The sequence below is a fragment of the Ochotona princeps genome, chromosome 11 (genome assembly GCF_030435755.1).
Source record: "Ochotona princeps isolate mOchPri1 chromosome 11, mOchPri1.hap1, whole genome shotgun sequence".
Lineage (NCBI taxonomy): Eukaryota > Metazoa > Chordata > Mammalia > Lagomorpha > Ochotonidae > Ochotona > Ochotona princeps.
In genome coordinates, this window is record NC_080842.1 from 43,156,606 (window position 1) to 43,175,328 (window position 18,723).

The 18,723-nt window shown below is 42.4% G+C and overlaps 1 protein-coding gene across 5 annotated transcripts in view; it reads right to left on the minus strand.

The window, feature by feature from the left end:
• The window catches only part of DCUN1D4 (defective in cullin neddylation 1 domain containing 4), a 77,854-nt gene that overhangs the window by 37,944 nt on the left and 21,187 nt on the right, over positions 1-18,723 (minus strand). For 4 of the 5 annotated variants that reach the window (XM_004579108.3, XM_012931367.2, XM_004579109.3 and 1 more), the window contains 2 exons: positions 8,411-8,481; positions 8,197-8,236 (listed from right to left, as the gene is read on the minus strand). In XM_004579108.3, the coding sequence (XP_004579165.2) occupies positions 8,197-8,236; positions 8,411-8,481 (111 nt within the window). Of the gene's footprint in view, positions 1-8,196; positions 8,237-8,410; positions 8,482-13,497; positions 13,634-18,723 lie in introns of all 5 variants that reach the window. The other variant, XM_058670108.1, reaches the window with a different exon arrangement.

Consider the following 18,723-nt stretch of genomic DNA (forward strand, 5'->3'; position numbering starts at 1 on the left):
CAGTGGACATGGTGAAGGTGAACATGTGTTCTGAAAGCCTGGAGGGAGTTGGCAGCAGCTACCAGTCAGAACTAGATCCTGAATCCCAGTTCAGGTTGTGGCTTCTACCACTGTGACATGCTTTAGGAACACTGCAATGGGAAATGTGTGTGAGAAACTGGCCCTGCAGCCTAGGATGAGGCTCCTGCCCATGCCTCCTAACAATGCATGGGCCAGGTTCCCCACTGTTCCCTCCACACAGAACCAAAACCTAAACAGGTCTAAACAGAACCCTCAGCCACCTTTTCTAGAGGTCCAACTTGATCCTATCCTGCAAGAGTAGAGGGCAAGAGTAGAGGGTTCTTCAGACACAGCAAATCCCAATTTCTCCCCACGACAACATGGAAACTAGGAGAACGAACCAGAGAGGGTACTCATCAGTTGCACACTCCGTTCATCACCTTTATAAACCAGTGTCCTCTTCACAAACAACACTGATACACTGTGGCTGGTTTAAGTCCTGGCTCTTTGGCTTCCAATCTAGCTTCCTTCTTAATGCACACCTGAGGAGGAACAGGTGGTGGCTCAAATACTAGGGTTCTTATAACCCACATAGGAAACCTCTAGGCTCCTGGCTTTAGTGAAGCACAGCTGTTGCAGACCATTTGGGGAGTGAACTAGCAGACAGAAGATCTCTGTTTCTCTCTCTCTGTTAACCTTTCAAATAAACTTACAATAATTTTTAAAATGCCATCTCTTAGCTAACAGGCAAAACTTTTATTCAGTTCTACTGTAATCATCAGCTTCAGCCAGTGGCGGTTTATGGAACCATTGTTCACATGTCTGCTCATCTCCCACTGACCCCTGTCCTCTACTGGCATTCTGACTCAATCTCACAGCAGCCTCACAGGAAGAATGAGGCAAACTCAACCCAGGGAAGGGATGTTCCCAAGGACCACACAGCTTGACTCTTCAAGAACCCAGAGTAACCGTGTAAAGTTTCAGATTACATAAAAAGTGTATTTTTTATGCTACGGAAAATAATTAATAATTTGCCTACATGAACTAAAAATCAACAAAATACACACAGAGCACACAACTAAGGCAATTTGCCAGGACCCTAAGTGGCAGGGGTAGCAACTTGGTTTTCAACTGTATGTACAAAAAAGCACATCTTGACCTACAGGGTCCTGATTGGTTCACTGCATACCCAGCAGCTGACAAAGTATCTCATTACTGTAATAAGATATAGACATGACTGAGTCCTACAGCACACTCTCAATATTTGTTGACTAAATGTGTCCCTAAAACATACGTAAATCAAATTCTGCTAAAAAAAAAAATCAGTATATTTCCAGACATAAAACACCCTAATAAATGTATAATACACCAACATTTCAAATTTCCTTATTCATCAGTTAAAAAAAATAATTTAAGACTCTTTTTAAACACAAATATTTGAGGAGTGTTTGCTTCTTAATATGGTCTGCAAAGTCTTTTTTTATAATAAAAATATTTGAATCTAAGTGAATATGTTCTACAAATTTATATTCACTTGTATTAAATATAAACTTCACACTCAGAATTTGCAACACCTAGACTACTACAAACTAGAGAAAAGTTTTATTAAGCAAATAAGAAAAAATTAAATAAATATTTTTAACTGACCATATTTTCAAACAAGAGTAATTGAATGAAGTCCTTCATCCCATGTTAAGCAGCTAGAAACACAGCCAGCATCTTTTAACAAGTCTATCCAGGTGTTTGCCCCAGAAACTCCAAATTTAAAGGACATCTTGAGTTTGCCTGGCTGAGACTAAAGATTCTTTAATGTCTATGCAGCTTGCTGTTTTATGCAGCTTGTTTTGGTAAGAAATAAGGATGCTATTCTTTATAAATGGTGTCTCACCACCTTTTTTTTTTTTTAACCTTTTTGCTTGATGGGCTTTAAGAAAAGAGTCCCTGTCAGGATTAATTTTCATAAACACATCAAACTGTGAGCCCAATTTCCAAACATCCTCAAGCAGGTCTACACAACCACAGAATTTTTTCTGACTTATCCAAACTTTATGCAAATGCCAAGTTCCCAACACAAAAATCCCTGTCTAATTTTTCACTTTTGTGGGCTTGTTGTCTCAAAACCTTGCTTCACTTAGTGACATTTTACAAGGACCATCCTGCCACTTTAGGACTTGTTATAAACCTGTTTTACTCACATTTCAGTGAACAATGTCACAAAGACACAGCAATTTAGGTTGCTAAATAGACTGCTTTTTAAGACACCCTACCAGCACCTGATATTTCACTATCTTGAACAGAACAATGAACTACTTGCTTGTTTGAGTGAAACTGTTTTTAAATGCACAAGTTCTCAACCTATTTAAGACAAAGCAATTTCCTCACCTTTCTCCATAAATAATACTTGCATCTTCATCTTCCTTCCTCAGATCTGTGTCCTTTGTTGGGCTTTTTATTTTATTTCACGCCCTCTATTATGAGCTATTTTTCTAAGATCAGCTACTAATTTTCTTCTATCCTCTTCTTTCACTTTCTCCATTTTCACTTTTGATGGGAAGTAGACTAGGCACCAAGGAAGAGTGTTAGACAAGACAGAGCAGGGAGATCCGGGCTCCTTCTGATGCAGGCCTGGTCTTCTACATCCTGCTCAGCCCACGGCTGCGCCAACACAGTCAACAAAACATGACAGCAATTCGACTTTCTCAGATTTCCAAACAGCACAAATCTGTTGCTCAATTTTAAATATATATCCTTCTATGGATGGGAATCACAAGAAAGGCTCCAACCAGGTAGGAAAATGCTAAATGGCCTCCTTGAAGACATTATGAACACTAACCAACCCTGGGCACTTTCTGAAGTACCAATCATACTCCAAATAGCTGGCACTTCTGCTTTCCCCAAGGGCAAAATAGAAAGCATCAGGTCAAACATACTTTCCCCTTTTGTCTTAATCATAAAAGCCATGAATATTGTTTCAGAATAAGAGAGAGATGTCATATTTTTCCTTAACTGTTAAAACTAACCCTGAGGTCCCAGTGCGATTGCGATGGCCTAGTGGCTGGATCCTCACTTTGTATGCACCGGGGTCCCATGTGGGTGCTGGTTCCTGTACCAGCTGCTACATTTCCCATACCTTTCCCATACATTTCCCATACTGCTTGTGGCCAAGGAAGGCAATGGGGGAAGGCCAAAGCCTTGGGATCCTGAACCCACATGGGAGACCTGGAAGAAACTCCTGGCTTCTGGCTTTGGATTGGCTCAGCTCTAGCTGCTGAGGACCCTTGGGGAGTGAACCAGTATATGGAAGATCTCTGTCTCTCCTTCTCTCTGTGTGTCTGCCTTTTCAATAAAAATAAATCTTAAAAAAAGAAAAAAAAAACTAGCCCTGAAATTTTAATTTCAGCATTACTGGTAGTAGCTAAAAATGAAACATACAAATGTCTATGAATCGGAGGCTGGACAAACATACTTGTACATCCTAGTATGGGTCAGGAAATCACACAGCCATTGCAAAAGAAAAGCCATGCTTTATAAATGTGCTACTGTGAAGAGATCTCAAAGACACACTAAGTGACAAAAAGATACACACATATAAATGTACACTTAAATTTAAGGGGAAAAGTAAGAGTTACCTTTGGAAAATCAAGAATGGAGGACAAGTAAGGGGTAGAAGAGAGAACTGGTAAAACAGGACAGAAGCCTTCATTTTTTGTACTATACATTCCCAGTGCTTCATTTAAAACCACATGCACAATCGCTTCTCGGCCTTTGGACTAAGATCAAGTGTAGCAAAACCACATGCACACTCGGGGTTAGACACGGAAGACAAGATGCCACTTGGGAAGTCCACATCTGCTACTGGAGTGACTAAGTTCAAGTCCCAGCTCATGATTCTAGGTTCTTGCTAATGCACACCCTTGGAGGCAGCAGTGATGGCAGAGGTGGTTGGAACCCTGTGATCCACTCTGGGAGACCTGGACTGAGTTCCCAGTTCCTAGCTTTGGCCTGGCACAGCCCCAGTCATTGCAGCCATTTGTACACAAATCAGTAAACCCAAGCACATGCTCTTACTCCGTCTCCCTCTCAAATAAATAAATGAAAAGCCATGTGCATATATTGGTTTACAATTACTAAGAAAACTGTTTTTGACTGCCCTTGAGTTGATCTGAATTTACTCATATGAAAAGACCATGCGAAGGATCCTCAATATCTGCGGACCCTCAAGAACACGCCTGGAAGTCCCTGCCATCTCTCACTTCTTCAGGAAGGAACAGTGGTTTGACTGATGACCAGAGATCCAGAAACAAGCAAACAGCGCGGCACCTCTGAGCCCTGCTAGAAGAGTACCTCCAGTCAAGCAGACAGAAAGCAGATGAACCCTTCTGCTGTCAGAGGGCCAGCTGAGAGGAGGGTAGCAGGTAGGCTGGCCTGTGCTTATTTAACTGTTGCAATGACCCAGTTGAAACACTGAAAAGCCTTCCATTCTTGCTGTATACCTGAGCTATACAACAAAACTTTACTTCAGTCTGCATCTTACAGCAAAATTTGATTCAGAACCAATTTGGAGAAAAGGGGGAAAATTCTGAATCTCAAGAGTCTCCCAAGAAATACCTTAAATTAAAAAATGCAGGATTCCATGTAGAGTACTGTATCAGTGATGCTAAATTAACAAACACATACACAGAAGTGTCTGCAAGAAACACATACATCTAACAGTGTGCTGGGAAGAAAGGCTGGGTCTGGGCCACATGAAACAGGTCTGTCATTTTTCACTCTATTTACTTCTATGCTACCAAATTCTCCAACAAGCGTTACTAGGGCCAGGCTGTGTGTGCCCCTCCAATTCGTATGTTGCTCCCCAATTCTCAATGTGCTGCTATTAAGACAGCTGGGACCTCTGGGAAGGAGGGTCACCCAGAACTTTGCAGGTAGGAGCACAGACCCCATGAAGATGATTAGGGCCTTACAAAGAGGCCTGAGAGAGCTGCCTGCCCCTTCTGCCAGAAGCCACCATCAATGAGAAACAGGCCTCACCAGACACACCATCTGCCAGGCCTCAGTGTCAGACTTGCCCGCCTCTGGGTCGTGAGCACACACCTGTTCTGTTTATGACCTACGAAGGCTAAGGGAAACGTGACAGTAGCCCAAGCCGACTAAAACATGCACAGATTCCTATATTACTACAGCACTTTTCAAGACTTTGGATCATTTTAATATTTTTTCTGCAAGTTTCAGAGTTTTATGGTTACTAGTAACTCAAGAGAGCTGGTTCTCCAGACCAGCAACACCAGCACCACATGGCAGCCTGTTAGAATCACTAACTCTGGACCTGCTTCCTCTGCTTCCCAGCTGGCTTCCTACTAACACACATCCTGGGAGGCAGAAGGTGCTCAAGCACTCGGGTGCATGCCAGCACTCAGAAAACCTGCAATAAATTCCAGGCTCCCGCAGCATCAGCTGGCAGAAGCTGACACTGGGGGCTAATTCTGTCAAGTCAAACCACAGAACCACCTGGAGAGTACATAATCCAGGAGTGAGAGAGACCTGGGAGGGAAATAGTAGGCTCTTCCCTCTTGGGTTACCAATCCCACAGGAGGGCACGAAAACTAGGACAGGGGCTGGGGTGGCTAGACAGAGAGGCAGTCAACAACATCTGTGAGAGCTGGATAGTTGAGCTGGTTAGATGGAACTAAGCTTCAATACCCATCGACATGTATGAGAGCCAAACGGGATGTGGGACAGACTGGACTAGTCTGCTACACATACTGGCAAACCAAGGTAGGGGGTGGGTATGGTGGGGGTTACTGTGGGTCACTCTGACTAGGCTGCAGCTCCCACTGGTTTATGTGAGGGCCGAGTGTGTGCTGGGCAGAACCAGGCTGGACTGCAACACCCATTGGTTCCAGTGGAAGTCGGGGCTGAAACCAACCAACCCAGCAATTGCAACCAACAACTGATCCAGGCAATGGACTGTGCCAGGCCCTGTGCTTGCTAGAACATACAAGAATCTGGTCTGGGAACACCTCAGACAAAGTTTCTTTGGGGATCTCCCCAGTTGAAATGCTGGACTCAGAACCCTAACAATGAAAAGACAGAAGACAGAACAAGTCAATCAACCACCTCAGCTATATGTTGGCAGCGAAATACTGGGCAAATGGAGACTCTATGATGGACAATGTCAATCTGTGGATTCCTCAATGACCTCATCGTGCTTGGAGTGGCAAGACTGGCAGCAATTCATAACTGGTGAACTATCAAAACCACTTGAGCAAGTATCTCAGAGCATGCCCCACATCCGGGACCTGGGGTGGGTGGGAAACTGGGTAGGGCTTCTCCCTCAATGTCCCTCTTTACCTCAGATACATGAAGGAAACGATATTGAAATAATAGTCTTACCCACTTTCCTATAGCCCTTGAACCTTTTAACCCTAATTAGCTGTGTTAAGATTGTCAAAAATATAATAAAAAAATGAAAACAAAAATTCCAGGCTCCTGGGCCTGGCCAGCCCCAGCTGCTGCTGGCAATTAGAGTGAACCAGCAGAAGGAAGATCTTCTGTATTTGTCTCTCTCTCTCTGTGTGTCTTTCAAACAAAATGAAAACAACTTAAAAAAAAAAAAAAGGGAAGAAAAGTGAAGATGAGAAAACAAAAGAATTGCAACCTCTCAGGCCTCATCCCAAACCTAAAGAATCAGAAACTCCAGGGACTGGGACAAACATTCCACATTGAGTGAAGACGTTGCTTAGGGTTCCTCCAACTCACTGAGAAGGGACAGGGTTAGAGTCTGGGCTCCACACTGAATTCCAGCTTCCTGCTAATGAGTGCCGAGGTTGGATGGGGTGGGGTCTGCCCCACATATGGGAGACCCAGATTGCGATCCTGGCTCCTGGCTTCAGCCTGACCCAGCCCTGTCTGTTCTGAGCATTTGGGAAGTAAAACTAAGGTAGCTTTCAGTCTCCTCTCCGCCTGTCAAATAAAACTTTTTAAAGAAAGTTTTAAGTTTTTAAAGAAAGTTTTAAAGAAAGAGGTAGAGACTAGAAATCTGGGAATTTATTTTTTATTTTCACTTTTTCAAGATTTATGTATCTATTTGAAAGGCAGAGTTACAGAGACAAAGGGTGAGACAGATCTTCCAAAAGACCACAATTGCCAAGTCTGCTCCAGACTGAAACCAGGAGCCAGGAATCTCATCCAGCTCTCCCATAGGGATGCAGTGGCTCAAGTACTGGGCCAATCTTCCACTGCTTTTCCAGGCACATTAACATGGAATTGGATCATAAGTAGAGGAGCCAGGAATTAAAGTAGTGCCTAGGGCCCAGTGCGGTAGCCTAATGGCTAAAGCCCTAGCCTTGCATGCACCGGAATCCCATTTGGGCGCTGGTTCTAATCCCGGCAGCCCTGCTTCCCATCCAGCTCCCTGCTTGTGACCTGGGAAAGCAGTCAAGGACGGCCAAATGGCTTGGGACCCTGCACCCACGTGAGACCCAGAAAAGGCTCCAGGCTCCTGGCTTCAGACTGGCTCAGCTCTGGCTGGTGTGGTCACTTGGAGAGTGAATCATCAGAAGGAAGATCTTTCCTCTCTGTACATCTGCCTTTCCAATAAAAAATAAATAAATCTTGGAAAAAAAAAAAAAAGGTAGTGCCTACATGGAATTCTGGTGTAACAAACGGGGTTAATCAACTATGCCACAACACCAACCCTGCAATCTGTGTTTTAAACAAGTCCTCCTCAGGTCATTGCAATGCTGGCTGAACTTTGAGAATTGCAGCGCTAGAGAATAACTTGTGTCAATCAAAATTCCAAATTTTATCATTCATAAAGCTCCAGAAACAATGCAGGACACACACACACATTCCTATTAATCAAATCCTCTTGCAGCTCAATTTAACAAATATTTATGAAATACTTTACAAACTGTATTGCTGTAGCACATTTTCAGCATAAACTAAAATATTTCCACAAAGGAAAAAAAAAGCCACTGTTTTGAAATCACTAGAGAATCCACTGCCTTTCACAGGGATTAAAGTGGAGCTCCAGAAGAGACTTCTTACTGAGAAGGGGCTATAATGGCTGCCTTCACTGTTCCTGAAAAACACATACAACCAAATAACAACTTGTTAATCAAGTCTACCGTGACGATGCAGAGCATCTGTGGCTAGTATTTCTCTTTCATAAGTAGAGTTAACGTTTATGGATACCTGTTTGGTGATCGTCTTGGCCAACGTCTTCCGTTAAGTTCTGCAAAAAACATGTTCATTATTAAAGATGTCAGATACCACATGGAAGCTTTAAAAATTCACTATTTTCATAAGCAGTTGACATTGTGATATCCACAATATAATTTTTATCAAAATCTTACATGAAATGCCTACTTGATGCAATTGATAGTTTAGCTTTAGAAGACTGACTTACTAGCTTATTAAGGGTGTGGTAGATCTTATGAATATTTGCCAGTGTTGAGAGATGAGAGTTCAGCTGAAAGTCTTTAAAAAAAAAAAAAAAAAAAAAAAAAAAAACAGAAAATTCAATGTTATTTCCCAAACTGCAAAAAAGGCTGTTAAAAAAGTTAAGACAAACAAATGGTTTGATGCAGTGAATATTATCTCAATTACTTTGATGCTTTTAAAAAAACAACATACAATTACTAATCCATCTCATAGACATAAAGTCTGACAGTAAGGTTAAATTCTCAACCAAATGTTTAAAAGCTCATTGAAGTTTTATGTGAATTCTAAAGCAAAAATGCCTCAATAGCTACAAAATTCTTACAATAATGAACTAGAATTTAATAGAAAAATATCAATAATGTTAACAAATTATGACTTACACAAACAGAAGAAATCTCAAGTGAAGTATTCCCTGTCCCCTTCCCCTTTCTATATTCAGAATTTCTGGTACAATAAGCAAACTCCCAGCAACAAAATGATACCGGAGAAACACAAGGTTTAACACTTATGTGAGTTTCTTGTTTTTACAGTTAAAGCAAAAGCTAAGCCCTCCCACACTTCCCAAACAAGCCAGATAAACCAAAGATACATCCTGCAAGCTTCCAGTCTGAGAGAGCAGAGCCCAGGGATAGTGTTTGTTAAATTCTTTGCAAGCATTGCAGTACTACAGAGCACCCAGAACCAGAACCAGAGAGAGAGCTCTCTTCTCCAGAAATACGTGCAGGTCAGGGAGTGGAGGCCTGTGTCCCCTCTCCACACCTGAGTTCCACCCCAAGTCATGCACAAAGACAAGCGAGGTTGCTCCATCACAAAGTCCTGCACATACTAAAATCCTAAGCCGAGTTACTGACTTTAATCCCTACTTCCAATGTTTGTAGAAGTTAAGGACACCTGCCTGTCTAGTGTGCTATATACATACAAGTCGAAAATTTATGAATGAGCATCAATAGAGGCATTGTCAGGAAACAGCAGGATCTGTATTAGTTTCTTTCCTATCATAAAAGTTAGTATGAAAATGACCTTGAAAAGATACTGTAACTCTCCAAGTTATGCAAGGAAGGAAGGAAAGAAGAAAAAATAATCACCCTTTCCTGGAATCTTTATTTGGGACACCACATCATCAGATGCACAGAGCAGATGCTACAATAGAAGTTGTGTGTGCTATGGCTACAACTTGAAGGACTGCTACTTGCAATTCAGAAAGAAGCCGATCCTGTGCAAGTGGTTAGAAAGCTTTACTTTCGTCTATGCTGGACATGCTGGACAGAGGAGTAAGTGGGCAGGCAGCAGAGTCCCTGGTATTACCTGCTGGAGTCAGGAGCAGCAGCCACACCTGCACACGTACACGTGCAATGTTCCAGCAAGCCCAGAGGCAGCCAATAGTCTCACACCAAAGCAACGGCCATTGAGAAAGGTCCAAAGAAACAGTGCTGGGGGCTCCAAGAGCCAAGGATAGGCTTCAGGCTCCAACCAGGCCTCCTATATAGACATGTGTCAATCATTTGGCACCTAACAGTCCAGCCTTGTGGAAAATAAATGATGGCAGCATGGGACATGGAATCCTAGTGTTTTTGTCTCACTGAGTACAACTGCACAGGAAATATGTACATGTGTAAGCACAGGCCTGTGTGTGGACAGACTGACTTACATTTATGTTAAACAAGCATGTACAGGAGTCTTTCAAGCCAGAAGATATGATCCTTTCTTGACTTGCTAAAGGTCATGAGGCACTTAAACACCCACGTACACACTTCTCCCATCTACTATTAAGCCATAACTCCCTTAAATTCTGCCAATTTAAAAATGCAGGACAAACATTCTATTATCAACTTAAAACACTAATTAGATTCCTGAAACTCCTGAAGGATCAAATCAAAACCTTAGACTCTAGATTGTCTGTCTCTTCACTGAGCTCCCTTCCCAACTGGCCGCAGCAGGAGGGATGAAAGAAAGGAGCTTCCCCAAGGCCATGCTGCAGTGAGGTCTCTTCTGATTCCCCATGCTATCCTTTTGTCATTTCATCACCCTGCCCATAATTCAGCTGTCAGAATTCACATATGAAAAGCTAAACAAAGTGAAAGTACTCAATCTTTCTCTCTCCTTAATATGAATATGGAAGGAATGGAAACCTTGGGATTCCTGGACTTCCATGAATTAGGCTGAATATTTAAAAACTTCCCATCAGCACACCACTCCACAAAACCCTTCTTTCTAACAGCAGTTGGCCTGCCCATTATCGTCCGTAAACTCTCACAGTCCAGTACGCACACATGCTCCATGTGTACACACACTTAACACTGTTCCTGTCTAAAATATACTCTGCATGACAACCAGACCCGAGCCCAGTAGTTGGTTCAAATCTCAGGTCTACCAGTTATTTAAACTTCATTTCCATTGTCTCATCTGTAAAGTGAGACTAAGAAATGACTGTTCATAGTAATGTTGTAAGGATGAAAACATGCAATCAGACGCCTATTACAATGCCTAGACTTCACAATATCCGGGACATAGTAAGTGCTCAACAGGGATACAAATTACAACTGCATCTGCATATTGTTCCTCACCATCACAGAGCTGTCTCAAATAGCTTCTCTCTTGTGTTGGCTCAACTCTAGTCCCTCATCAGAGATTGCAAAGTCAGAGGTCCCTCTGTAATGGCAGCAAGAGGCCCGATATAGCTCTAAGGCCTAAAATGGCACTGTGATATTCACAGGTCACCAACTGATGTTTACAGTGATAGATGTAGGTAATCACAATACCAAGTTCTATACATGAAGTTTTATTTTATTATAGGTTCACATCACAAACCGAGTACCATATGTTAGCAATTACCCATTTCCATATCCAATCCCTACAACTGTCTTCAGTTCACTCAAATAAAGAGGGGGAGAAGAGGAAACGAAAAAAATTAATACCACCAACATAAATCATTCTTTAGTTTCACCAACATAAAGAGAAGTTAAGTAGAAGACACAAACTCAGGGGGGAATAAAAAAATAATATTAAAACATATACTTAGGGCTCGGTGCAATGGCTTGATTGGCTAATCCTCCTTCCAAGAGCTGGGATCCCATATGGGTGCCAGTTTGTGTCCCAGTTGCTCTACTTCCCACCCAGTTCCTTGCATGTGACCTGAGAAAGCAGAGGAAGATTGTCCAAACCCCTGAGACCCTGCACCTGCGTGGGACACCCAGAAGAAGCTCCTGACTCCTGGTTTCTGATTAGCTCAGCTCCAGTCATTGTGGTCACTTAGAGAGTGAACTAGTAGATGAAATATCTGTTTGTCTCTCCTCTTGTACATCTGTCTTTCCAAGAAAAATAAATCTTTAAAAAAATATTCAATCAGGTTAACAAATACTGGATTTATGGTTCATCTGTTTAGTGCTCAGGGCAAGTAATAATAGACCTTAAACATCTAAAGTAGATTTCACATCCTTGAGGCATAGATGTTAAAGGTAGAGATCACATGCTTTACCAAGAACCTATTTAGGAAACCACTGTTTCATGAAAATTTCCTTCCGTTCATATTTAAATTCCAAAGGATAAATGCCTGATATTAAATCAACTATATTCTAGGATCAAATTGCTTGCCATGGCAAAGCAGCAATTGGATGTTATCCTCTCACAGGGCATGCAAATTCTATATTGCATCTTCAAAGCAACAACTGGCTCTGCAAAAAGGCACTACCTGCTTGCCCTCATTACCTTCGGAGAAGTCTTAAAACTGTCCAATACATGTTGACTGGACAAAAAATTCCTTGGTTTTGTTGTTTCAATTACCATTTGCTGTGACCTACACAATATAAAAGAGGGAAAGTGACCACCGCTACACTACCCTTGTGACAGAACCCACATTATAGGCAGACACATAAATATGAGGGGGAAAAAACCACCGCTAGTAAGCACAATGACTGTTAACAAAGGAAATATTAACAAATGACAAGTCTGGGAGCAGGCACACAGCACAGCAGTTAAACCACCTGACACCCGCAGTGGAGTGCTGGGTTTGAGTCCCAGCTCCTTGTTAATGAACACCTGGAAGGCAGTAGGTGATGGCTCAAGCACCTAGGTCCTTGCCATCAAGTTAACAGTCCTAAAATGTATGTCCACAAGAGGGTCAAAACCAGAATTTAAATTCACCAGCAAAAGCTTCCCTTGTATCACAGTCACGTGTGAAATATAACTGGAAGATCTCCATTGTAACAGCAACAAAAGGCAACAGCATAATTAAGGAAATAAAACGTTTTTTTAAAACAGTCAGTCAACAACATGAAGCAACAATAAAAGTTCTCTGAAGAACTGAAACATAGAGATGATATCTTTCTGGAACGGAAGAGACCAAAACTGGGAAAGCAATCCAGCCCTCTTCGCTAACTTGTAAATTAAACACAGGCCAAGTTCTATTTCGCCTGCTCCTCAGTTCTCCACCCCAAAAAAGAAGTGAGGAAAAGGAAGGTAGTCAGGCAAGTGGGGCAGATTGGCACTAGGGTTCACTGGGAAGAATAAACATGCTAGACTGGCACAGAAATCATCAAAGAGACCCAAAATGGTATAAAGCAGAGGCTGGTGGACTCTCTGTAAAGGGCCAAAATATACATATTTTTGTCTTTCTGGGCCATACCTCTGTTGCAGCTAGGCAACTGGGGCTAAAACGCAGCTAAAAACAATACATAATGAGTATGACTACTTTCTAATACAACTTTGCAAAAATCAAGCCATGAGCCAGACTTGGTCTATGCACCATAATTTTGCCAATTCCTGCTATAAACGTGTGATATGTTTAACACAAATGCTTTGTGATGATCAGGAAAATGATTAATTAAACCTGAAAAAATGAGGGGTCAGAGGGAGGGTTATTGAAAAATAATGACTTTAATGACCACCCCCCCAAAAACAAACCCTAAATGAACTGTTGTTATCATCAGCATTCACTGTTAACTGTCTCTGGATCACAGAAAGGATGTGAGCCAGTGGCGCAGGCCTGCCTCTCAAGATTCAACCTGGGATACTTAGGGATGCGCCAAGGGTAACGCAGATCCCTCCTTATCTTACTAAGTGATACAGCAGAAGCAAACAAAGTGCTGTTCCGGTCCAGGTGCTGTGGTTGGGGTCCATTGCTGAGGTCTGCCTTGACTCCTTCCTTACACAACAGACACTGGTGTCTTCCAGGGATTTGGAGCATAGACCCCTGTCAACCCAAAAAGGACATATAACAACCTTTGATTTCAGTCACCGAGATTTTGGACTTCTTACTGAAGCACTCAAAAAAACCAAATAAGTCCTTACAAAATCTTAAATGATCTATCCTAGATTATCTTTGCTCACTCCCTTCCAGCCACATGCCTCCTTAAAAACTCCAGTGAGTCCCTGCCCCAGGGCATTGGCATCTACTATGCCAATGATCCCTGATGTTCAAAATGCCTGACAACCGTCTTTACTAAAATACCCAAATAGCATCTCCTCAGAGATCTTGCCTGTCCAAAACAATACCTCCACCTCCCTACTGAATTTAAATTTTTTTCACAGAACTTACACTTCCTCTTAATACACTGATTGTTTTGTTAAGATATAATTAACATATCAAACATTTCACACATTATTTTTTAAAGTTTATTTTATTTTGAAAGTCAAGAGTTTCAGAGAGAGGGAAAGAGGGAAAAGAGCAGATAGAGAGAGGTATCTTTCATCCAGTGCTTCACTCTCCAGAATCCTGCAACAGCCAGGGTTGGGTGAGGCCAGGGTCAGAAGCTGTAACACAGGTCTCCCGCATGGTGGCAGGAGCCAAACACTTGGGCCATCTTCTGCTGTTTTTTTTTTTTTTTTTTCAAACCATTACTAGGAAGCTTGACTGAAATGGAGTAGCCAGGCCACAGACTGATGCCCATATGAGATGCCGGCATCACAGACATTGGTACTTAGGCTCCTGACACCTGTGGGGGAGACCCAGATGGAGTTTTTGGCTCCTAGTTAGGTCTGCTTCAGCCCTTCCCATCCAAGCACTTAAAACAGTGAACCAATATATGAGAAAAGGTCCATTTCCATTGCATTCTCACTCTGTTTCTCTTTCTCTGATTCTACCTTAAAAAAAAAAAATTATATATATATATATATATATATAAGTCACTAGACTTAGACACATGAATGTTACTCCATGATCTCAGCAAAGACTGCAGTGACAGAACTGAGGCCAAAGGAGAGTGCAGTTGAAGAAACAGACCAAGACAAGTACACACAAGTTGTCCAAGAAGTCTGGCTGTGAAGGCGGTCACAGACACAATGCAGTTTTGAGAACTGAGTCTGGATTTTATGATGGTGAAAGCTGAACATGTTTAAAATGCTGATGTGAGACCTACTTAGTGTCCTGGAAAGGTACAGCTGTGAAGAGCATCCGAGTGTGAACAGGTGGAACAAGCATACATCAGTGCAGATCTATAGATGAGTTCAAAACTACAAAATACATGTGGTTTCAAAAGAAAAGCAAAAAATCCGAAATACAAAAAAAAAAAAAAGATTATGTTATAATTTTAACCTGAAATGCTTAACATGTAAAAATTGCCATACAGTGGAGTATACTCCATGTCTGAACTACACAAAATAGCATATTAAAGGAAGTGTAATGCCAATCCCAACTTTGCATATCAACAGATAGTCATCAGCTGTATGAGATGGCACAGGCCCGTTTCATTTGTAGAAACAAATATATGGGCACAGCACAATAGCATATCTATCAGGCCTCCACTGCTAGGCCAATAACCCACATGGTTGCTAGTTCATGTCTACCTGGCTCCTCCACTTATGAACCAGCTCCTTGCTTAAGGCCTGGGAACACAATGGAGGATGCCTTAAGTCCTTGGGCTCCTGTGCCCACATGGAACTCTCAGCAGAAGCTCAGGATCCCCAGCTTCACACCAGCTCAGCTCCAGCCATTGTGACCATTTGTGGAGAGAATCAGCAGATGAAACACCTCCGTCTGCTCTCTCTATATAAAAATCCTCCTTTCAAATAAAAATAAACCTTAAAAAAATTCACATTTGAGGCTCAATTAGTAAATCACAAAGATTTGAAATGAATTTGCCCTATCCAAAATGAGGCAGAATCACAAGCAGGTTCACGGGTCTGTCTCATTCCCTTCATCACTGGGAATAGAAATTTCTTTTTCTTTTTTTTTTTTTTTTAAATCTTAGTATTTCACATCTTTTTTTTTTTTAAAGATTTATTTTATTTTTATTACAAAGTCAGATACACTGAGAGGAGGAGAGACAGAGAGGAAGTGGAGCTGCCGGGATTAGAACCAGCAGCCATATGGGATCAAGGCGAGGACCTTAGCCACTAGGCTATTTTTCATAAAATAGATAACAACAGTGCCTACCTCTTAGGTGTATGTGCATAGAACAGTGCCTGGCACAGGGTTGGCGACAGGGGGCAGCAGGGCACTACCCAAGTGTTGACTATGACATCAGAAAGTGTGTGAGAAAGGTGCCAGCAGGCAGGTGCAGTGCCCATGGAAAATGAGTTCTAGCATCTTTTGAACCCTCTCCCTCACAGCCCACATCAAATCCAGCTCACTAATAAAACTACTTTAAAAAACAAACCAACTTCATCCACTGGCTGCACATCAACATCTCCTGGGGAGCTTAAAACATACACCTCTACCAGGGCCCCAGTGAGTAAAACAGGTGGCAGGGCCTCCATCTTCTCCAGCAGCCCATGAAAGTCAAATGTGCAGCCAACAGGTGCCACAGCAGACAGGAGCATCTCATCCCTGACCTGCCAACAGTCAAGCACTCCTGCAGCCACCTTGACACAGACCAGACAGGGCTCTAACCGATTCAAGGACAACCTCTCAGCACAGCAGTAAAGGGCCAGTTTCAGGTAAAAGCTCGCAGGGTTGAAAAGCCACGTGAAAAGGAAAGGAAGCAATGCAGCAAATGAGCAAGGTGATAATGCCTTTCCCCTCTTCAGTAAATATTTGCGATATACAAGGTAACAAAGCCAAAAGGAGGAGCCATGGAAAAGGGTAAGTAGAGAAGGGATCGTGTCACTGTAAGTGACTCAGCATTTTCACTGAATATAAGACCCAAAGTTACAGACACCCAAGCACAGCTGGCTTCTCTCACAGATCCCATACAAGAGGCTGGGATTAGAAACCAGCCACCCAGGAGAGGGAACCTGACACCTCGCACCCTTCACCCACCACATGGCTGTGCCTGCAAGTGCCATCTCAAAGGAACCAGCCACATCAGGACATGGCTTGGCTGCACTCCCAACAGCCCTAGATTGCTTCTCACTCCACCTGCCCACAGAGAACACAGACTCACTTGACCATTCAGAGAAAAAAACATCCTTTAAACTCACCAACATTACAAGAACCTAGATTCTGGTACAAAAATGTCCGAGGTGGCACCAGAAGCCCTGGGTTCAAGTCCCACCTCTGTCAAAACCTAGCTGAATGACCCTGCAGGTGTTACCCAACTTTGTTGTGCCTCAGTGTTCTCATGCATTGTGGGGATTAAATGAGATGGTCTGTATCAGCCACCTGGTATAGTGTTAGCCCATATAGAGCCAGCAAGGTTCATTATTTTATTCCCATTATTATTAACACATAGACGAGACTGAGGCACTCTGAAGCTAAAACAGCAATAAGTAAAGGTGGAACAGGAAAATTAACAAGGTGATGAGTCTTCAAAGCTATTAATTCAACAGACACAGAAGTGTGCATTGTCTTTCTCAGTTGCCTGTGGGGTAATTACATCCGTGATGTAGCGTGGGGGAATGGCATCTGTAGAAAGATACGAAAGGAGTGCAGGGGGGAGAGTTGGGGACACAAACTTTCCTAAACTGTAAAAAGAAGAAACTATTTAAAAATGTTACAAAATTTCTAGTTAGTAGTTCTACTAAGAGGTAAGTTTCATGCTTTTCAGATTTTCTACAAGGTAGTTTGATATCTCCTATAATTAAAAAGAACATAATATTTCAAGAGTATTTTAATACACAGCTATCAAATAAAATCTAAGAAGGCTAAAAAGTGAATTTTCTTTAGTGAACAGAAGAAATATGGAAATACTTTGCTACATGGATCCAGTAGCCCAGCAAGGTCAGTGTTAAAGGCCTGCTGTCAATGCAAGCAAACCAACAGAAACAAAGAGTAGGGGAGATGTGATTCAGAAATTCTAGACCCTGAACTGGTTGGAATTCACGCCAAGACCCAAAAGCAAAATGATAATCCATATCCACTGGCTCTGTCATCATTATCATTCATGAGAGAGTTGCACCCAAAAGGAAGCCCAGTGTGCTTGCTGAGGGACTGTAAAGATAAGCCAAAAAGCACAAATAAAACATGAAGAAATTATTTTTCTGATAATGGAGTGACACCTAGACCCTGGAGTCACCAATGCCTGAGGGAAAATCTGAATTCACCACTTCTAAGCTGTATGACCTTGAGGCTAATCTTTGTGCAACTCGGCTTCCTCATCTGTGAAATAGGCCTAACAGTCCCTTCAGAAAGTTGCTGTGAGGATGACATCGGTCAATGCAGGTAAACCCACTGATGACACTGGTCAATGCAGGCAAACCCACTGAGGCAAACACTCAGTGCCTGAGTTAGTTGTGCCCCACCTCCGGTTTCTCTCTTTCTGCTCAGGTATTCTCTCCAGCACCACTTTGCAGTACTCCCCAACACCTCCCTGTCTGGTTCCTATCTGTCTGATTGCTTTATTTTCATCAGCACATATCTATTTCCCTGCCCCTGGTCTCTATGTTCCCCCATTCTTCCCTCTGCTAGAAACTCACCCTTCCATGTCACCCACTATGTGCCCACATGCACATAGGTCCTTTTCTTCACACAATGAGAACTGTCCCGTGACAACTGCCACCCTCCTTGGAAGTTGAATTTTAATGACTACCCATATGTTTCCAAAGTACTCTGAGCATCCATCTAAGCTGGCCACCATCATTCCACATTTCAGCTGCCCATTACTCTGCTGCCTCTACCAGGAAACTCATTCACTGCAAGTCTTCCACTCAGGGACCCTTGAGTCCTGTTGCAGGAATGCCTAGAACAGCACCTGGTATGCAGTTGGTGCTCAATAAACACTTGGTGACTAGCCACATCCAGACCCGGCTCCAGGTAGTTCTTATACATAAGATTTTGAAGGGCACAGAGTAGAAATCTGTACGGATCTGTACAGATCTGAATCCAGACTTGCTGCCTAAAGGACAAAGTAATAAAGGCAACATTGAAGCAGCAAGTGCTAGCATTATATATCTTTGGGCCCAGAA